At 43.6% G+C, this 6,541-nt stretch overlaps 1 protein-coding gene across 2 annotated transcripts; it reads left to right on the plus strand.

The window, feature by feature from the left end:
* Window positions 1-439: 439 nt before the first annotated feature.
* Window positions 440-5,540, plus strand: LOC123139255 (P-loop guanosine triphosphatase YjiA). 2 transcript variants are annotated; one of them, XM_044559052.1, is made up of 10 exons: window positions 445-802; window positions 1,847-1,912; window positions 2,135-2,315; window positions 2,485-2,681; window positions 2,804-2,854; window positions 2,927-3,018; window positions 3,782-3,909; window positions 4,002-4,084; window positions 4,259-4,363; window positions 5,109-5,540. In XM_044559052.1, the coding sequence occupies exons 1-10, from the start codon at window positions 518-520 to the stop codon at window positions 5,247-5,249; spliced, it is 1,329 nt and encodes a 442-aa protein (XP_044414987.1). In that variant the 5' UTR covers window positions 445-517; the 3' UTR covers window positions 5,250-5,540. The 2 variants fall into 2 exon arrangements, with proteins under 2 accessions (XP_044414986.1, XP_044414987.1); XM_044559051.1 differs by having other exon boundaries at window positions 440-802; window positions 2,804-3,018.
* Window positions 5,541-6,541: the final 1,001 nt, after the last annotated feature.

The following is a 6,541-nucleotide window of genomic DNA, read 5'->3' on the forward strand; positions in this document are numbered from 1 at the left end:
CCACGATCACATCCTGTAGATCCTCCTCCTTCAGACAAGCTCATGCATCATTGCTTCAAGTTCAGTCGCAGTCGCACCTGAGCCAGATGCGCCATCATCCATGCTTATCTTGCCCGTAGAGTTCTCTTCTGCGGGCGGTACTGTCCCCAACGTACCTCCCGAGCCTGCCATCGTCGAGGCCCGAGAGCCCTGACTACCGGCGAGAAGATGGGGGGCGGGGTAGATCGATCTCACAGCGGAGGAAAACGCCGCCGAGAGGAAAAAAAACTACGAGGATCTACTGCAAAGCTCCGTATGCTCCGGTAGCGGAGGGACTCCGAACGGGCCCTTTTACTGCCAGCCCGTTCGCTCGACCCATTTTCAAGTAATGGCCCATCCCCAAATCCGGCTTCGGAGGAAGCCCAAATTCGGCACGCCTGAAAGCTGAATGGGAGCTCCTCCTCGCACTCGCACCATTGGTCCGTCCCACAATATCCACTTGCGCTACCCCGCTCCCCGCTCCCCGCACCCCGCAGCCATGGCGGCGCTCTGCTCCGCCGCCTCGCCGGCCGTCGCCAGGGCCGCGGCGCTCGGCCTGTCCGCGCGCGGCCCCGCCTCCCTCCTTCCCCTGCGCCTCCGCATCCGCGCCGCCTCGCGCTCCTGCCACGCCGCGCCGCGGATCGCGGCGTCGTGGCGCGCGCGGCGGCGCTTCGCCGCGTCGGCCGCCTCCACCACGGAGGAGGGCGCGGACGTCGACACCATGATCCCGCCCGACAACCGCATCCCCGCCACCATCATCACCGGCTTCCTCGGCTCCGGCAAGGTCGGCCACTGTCAGGGCGCCCCAAAACAAAATCCCGTAGCTCCTACCATGCGCCCGAGTCGTGTAGTATACATACACGCCCTCCCGCAGCGATGCTGGACACTTGTTTTGCTAGATTACCATATTGTTGTGTATCCGCGTTAGTGGATTGTGGTACAGTCTAAGCTAGTTAGAGTAGCACCTAGCCAGCATCAGGATCACTGAAACCTTGAGATAGTTCGCTCTGGATTTTTTTCATCTGGACTGTGAGGTTTAGAACATTGATTGACAAATAACACTAGGACTAATCGTGTAGCTATGTGCCTTTAGCACTTCCTGCAGTCAAAATTCACAGTGCACCCAAATGTGCCAATCATTGTTAGTAAGAGAGGCGATTTCCTATGCATGGTGGTAGCTACGGACGCATGGTGGCGGCTCACACCCTTTGGCATAAGTGCCTTTTTTATATAAGAGGTGTCGGGTTATTGCATTGGCACAAGTGCATTTTTGCTTTATAGAAATGACTATATTTCACTTCTCTTTGTCTTTTTTATTTTCTTTTTGATACAAGTGCCTTTTCGTTGTGTAGAAAGAGCCTTTTCTCACTTCTCTCGATTTTTTTGCTTGACTTTTTGGCATAATTGCATGTTTGCTTGCCTGGCTGGTCCGAAGTCATGATATTTTCGTTATAGAGTTACTTTTCATAGTTCAAAATATTTTTCCAAAATAAGTAGAGATAGAAATTGGGGCTGTGCGTAGCTACCACCATGGGTAGCGAATTATTTCCGTTGTTAGTAAATTGCAAAGTGAGAACTTAGTCCATATAGAACATTCGTTTTGGCATAGCAGCTAGTGGCTTTTCATATGCAGAATGTTTAGAGGATGGCTAGAATCAAAACAATCCTCATATCTCTTAGAGCGTAAGTGGAGCACCGTAAAGCGTAAAAGAGTTCTGCTTATATGTACATATCCGCTGTGTACATATTGTTAACGTTTTTTATTTTTTGATACCATGTGTCCTTGTCTCTGTTGTATTCACAGTTTGCCTTTTGTTTCCGTTCACAGACAACTTTACTAAATCACATACTGACATCTCACCATGGAAAACGGATCGCTGTCATTGAGAATGAGGTATGTCTGTATGAGTAACTCTTTTTTGTTGTATGTTTATTCTTCAAGTCCCTGAGCAGGGTTAGCTTTTTATTCTTGGACACATGCTATGCTAGTCTTCTAAATCTGAAAAGCCATTCTTAGTTTACCTAGTTCATCAGTGATCGATCACTTTAAAAGGGCCATGACGCCAGCTAAAGCAGGCAAGGAGAAACTGATTTGATGCCACTATCTATCTTGCAGTATGGTGAAGTTGACATTGATGGTTCGTTAGTTGCCGCTCAAACTGCTGGAGCTGAGGACATAATGATGCTGAACAATGGCTGCCTTTGCTGCACTGTGCGTGGTGATTTAGTACGAATGATCGGTGAATTGGTTGACAAGAAGAAGGGAAAGTTTGACCATCTTGTTATTGAAACCACAGGTAAGGAAACTTTGTAGGAACAGGATCCCCACCATAATCAAGAAATCCTGTGAGATGTAATTCTCTTGAGGTTAAACATCACCCAACTTTGAAAACTTTAATATTCTTAGTTACTTTTTATTGCATTACCATGTCGAGTTCTCTGACCCGCCATCTATCTGTTTTTCAGGTTTAGCAAACCCAGCACCCATAATACAGACATTCTATGCAGAAGATACAGTTTTTAATGATGTCAAGCTAGATGGTGTTGTTACTCTAGTGGATTCAAAGCATGCAAGGTTGCATTTGGATGAAGTGAAGCCCAAGGGTATAGTCAATGAAGCAGTTCAGCAAATTGCTTATGCCGACAGAATTATAATTAACAAGGTAATGTTTTTGTAACCAATACATGCTGGTTAGTGTGTAGTCATGTGTGTCTAATTATGAGGCCCTTTGTATTATTTCTATCCTTAATGATTGATGAGGAGCTAATTTCTTGTTACTTGCAGACTGACCTTGTTAGCGAGCCTGAAGTTTCTTCCTTGGTTGAGCGTATAAGGGTCAGTACAGTGCATTCCATTTACTCTTTTTTGCCATGTGGTTATTCCTTACATCATGTTTTGTGCATGCAGAGTATCAATCGCATGGCTAATTTGAAACGAGCTCAGTATGGTAAAGTTGATTTGGATTATGTGCTTGGAATTGGAGGCTTTGATTTGGAGAGGTTCCTTTCTTTCATCGCCTTTTTTGGACCTTCCGTTTTTACCAACAGAACACTATCTTTCATATGGTTATATGCCCTCCTAGTCAAGGGAAAAGAAACTCGTGTATTGAAATTATCTAAATTATTCAAGCACACTGGAATGATACATCTACAAGTGTAACTATGGTAGATGTTACTCGCACGGAGTCGCCCGCTAGCGCTGAGAGATCCATACTTTTACTGCTGTGTGGATAGAATGAGCTGATTTGTTCAACCATAATGAAATGACATGTTATGCTTAATGTATGAGTATAGTACTAAGTATATATCAGGCGTATTGTGTTTACTAGCATTGAGAGATGCAAGATCTACAGCCACTGTGACTTGATGGGTTACAGTGTGACCTAAGGTATTGCTATTAAATGATTAAATGGACCATGTCTAGAGTTGATTTAAAATGATGCCATCAATTAATTATACACACATTAGATGGCTCAATCCAATATGGATTAGCTATTTGTTAATTGTGGACATGTACTCTTTGGGATATCATCAGTGCTACTTATGCCTCCTGATATACTTGTAATTTACTCATTTACCAAACATGTCATCATCTGGTTTAGTTTTTCTTGGTAGAATCATCTGGTTTTATTGGGTATTTACAATCACTAAACAGTGCACGCCATGTAGAGATCGTTCTTTATTTTCCCTGAAAATTTAGCTCTAGTTGCTCAAATTAGGAAACGTTGACCATAAAGGAAATTTGATTTCATTTATGTTTCAGGATTGAGAGTGCTGTCACTGAAGAACCACATGATGAGCACGAACATGAACATGAACACAAGCACGAACATGACCATGACCATGCCCACGACCACGATCACCATCATCATGATCATGACCATAAACATGGTGAGCATAGTATTATTTGTGTGCTCATCTACAAATCTTAAATATCATAGCTCTGCAATATGAAGTGAATTAACGTTGTTTGCTTCTTGTAGACCATCATGCGCATGATCACACCCATGATCCCGGTGTTTCTTCTGTAAGCATCGTTTGCGAAGGGGAGATGGATCTTGAAAAGGTCAGACTTAAAATTACTCTGTAGTATCAAAAAACGTCTTATATTATGGGACAGAGCGAGTACATTTTATATCTTCTCAAGATAGCTAAGATGAATTTCTGGACATTTATTTATGACCCTGCACATTATCGGGTTGTGTATATTGGGACAAACATTTTACATGTCCTCATGCAGGCTGACATGTGGTTGGGGAACCTACTGCTGGAACGCAGTGATGACATATACCGGATGAAGGGGCTGCTCTCTGTCAGTGGAATGCCTCAACGCTTTGTCTTTCAGGTATTTGTTACTCTAGCCTTTAGTTTATCCAGTTCAATTTGTTCTCCTGTTCTTGTCAATGGAAACTAATCATGTCTTGTCTAGTGACTTGTGAAAGGACACACTGGGTCCAAACAGTCTTAGAAAATTATTTGTTGGTAGAAAAAGATACGTCTGTTTATAAAACAAGCAGCTTGTCTTTTCTTTCATGTACTTATTTGCTCTGCTATTAGTAAACCCATTTGACAGCTGTCTTTCTTTGATGGTAGTGCCATTTCTTCACACTCACAATCTCTGCAGAATTTAACAAGATAATCCACGCCAACAACCACTACTTTTCCATAGAGGAATAGCCAAACCTACCCAGCTGGCTGGTCAATCTCAGTCGTGTTCGTTTGTGTTTACTGAGCTTTCTTCACTTTCAGCGCCATGTGCTTTGCTTTGCTTTATAGCATAGAGAGACCGATCGTTGGTGTACCTACGTTTCCACGCCCAAGCACCAGTTGCTTGATCTTAATGGTTCTTTAACTTGTACTCCTGATCTAAGATCCTTTTCTTGTCCAACTACTGATCTAGATCAAGGCCCATGTTGTCGATGCTAGAGTGTCACTGGACATTTTTTTCACCTGTTTGAAGATTGTTTGTATAAGCCTATGACAATTTTTCTTTCAAATTTTCCTGAGTGAACGAACAATTAGCTAGGTGTTGTTTTGCCCTCTCCCTTGTTAAGCGACCTAACCGCCACATCCATGTTCTCCATCTGTAGGGAGTGCACGACATTTTCCAGGGATCTCCCGACAGGATGTGGGAGCCCAACGAACCGCGCATCAACAAGATTGTGTTCATCGGCAGGAACCTCAACCGGGAAGAGCTGGAGACGGGCTTCAAGGACTGCCTGCTGAAGTAGGCCAGAGCTTCTCCTTTTGGATGGATCTCCAGCTTCATGATTTTGAGCTTTGCGGCTGCAGACCTTATCCTTCATTGAAATGTCGGAAACTGAAACCGTTATTGAACTGTCACGAAACGCGAGATGTATATATAGATTGGGGAACAGTAGCATATCCTTGGAACCTGGCCGCCGTGTTGTTCGCTTCGCAGATGTCTACTGTTATGCACGATGTTGCACTGTGACTTGCAGAGATTTATAGACTCTACTGTGACTTGAGGAATTGCTTCATAAGTCCGAAAAGTTTACATAGCATGTGTTTCGTTGAAATTTTGCATTTTTTTTATAAATATGGCTGAATACGGCTGAAGTTGGTATATGTTTATGTGACAGCTATAACATATCCTTAGAACCTGGCCGCTGTGTTGTTGGCAGATGTCTACTGTTATGACTTGCAGATGACTACTGTGACTTGAGGAATTGCTTCGTAAGCTCGAAAAGTCTCCATAGCATGCATTTTGTTCAAATTTTGCAATTTTCATAATACGATTGAAGTTGGTATTTATTTTATCTGTTCTGAAACAACAGTAGCGGAGGGCACGAGATATGGAGGCTACTAGGGTTTGGGGCGTGCACCGGCACACCTCCTGGGTGGTCAGATGCGTGCTTCAATGAGTGGTGAACTGGGAACTGCATCTGCACACATGAATATGTTCATAATCTGAGAGAACCACATATCGAGAAATAGCGCCTTGAGAAATGGTTCAAAATCACATACACGTATGTCTATCTGCACACATGAAATGATTGTCACAAGACAAGGAGAAAGACAACATGACTGGAGAGGGACTCCTACAACATTCATATCGGAACCGTGTGCCGTTGTCTGCTCACCTCAATGAGATGTCTGACCATGGCATGACTGGTTTCCTCACAAGTCACAAGCCAAGTCCGAATGAGTTCCATATAGCAGATCAATACAGCTGAGTGAGACGTTCCTGGTCTCCAACATAGGTTTGTTCTGCGCTACCACAGGTAAATGTTGCAATAAGAACTCATGAAAAGCTGAACAATTAGTAACTTCAACCATATGCAAAGACTCGCGGTAGCTATGACAGATTCTTGAGCAAGGTGGAATTTATTCTGGCCATTTGAAGTCAACAATAATGTGGCAAAGAAGTATTGACTGGTTGTGTTTTGATTCGAATTTAAGAAATGTGCATGCTCACCTCATGGTGGTATCTACAAACAAACATTTCAATATGTAGCATAATAGACAATGACAATGAGGAATCATGTTAAACCCTAAGCCC

This window comes from Triticum aestivum, chromosome 6B (assembly GCF_018294505.1).
Source record: "Triticum aestivum cultivar Chinese Spring chromosome 6B, IWGSC CS RefSeq v2.1, whole genome shotgun sequence".
NCBI lineage: Eukaryota > Viridiplantae > Streptophyta > Magnoliopsida > Poales > Poaceae > Triticum > Triticum aestivum.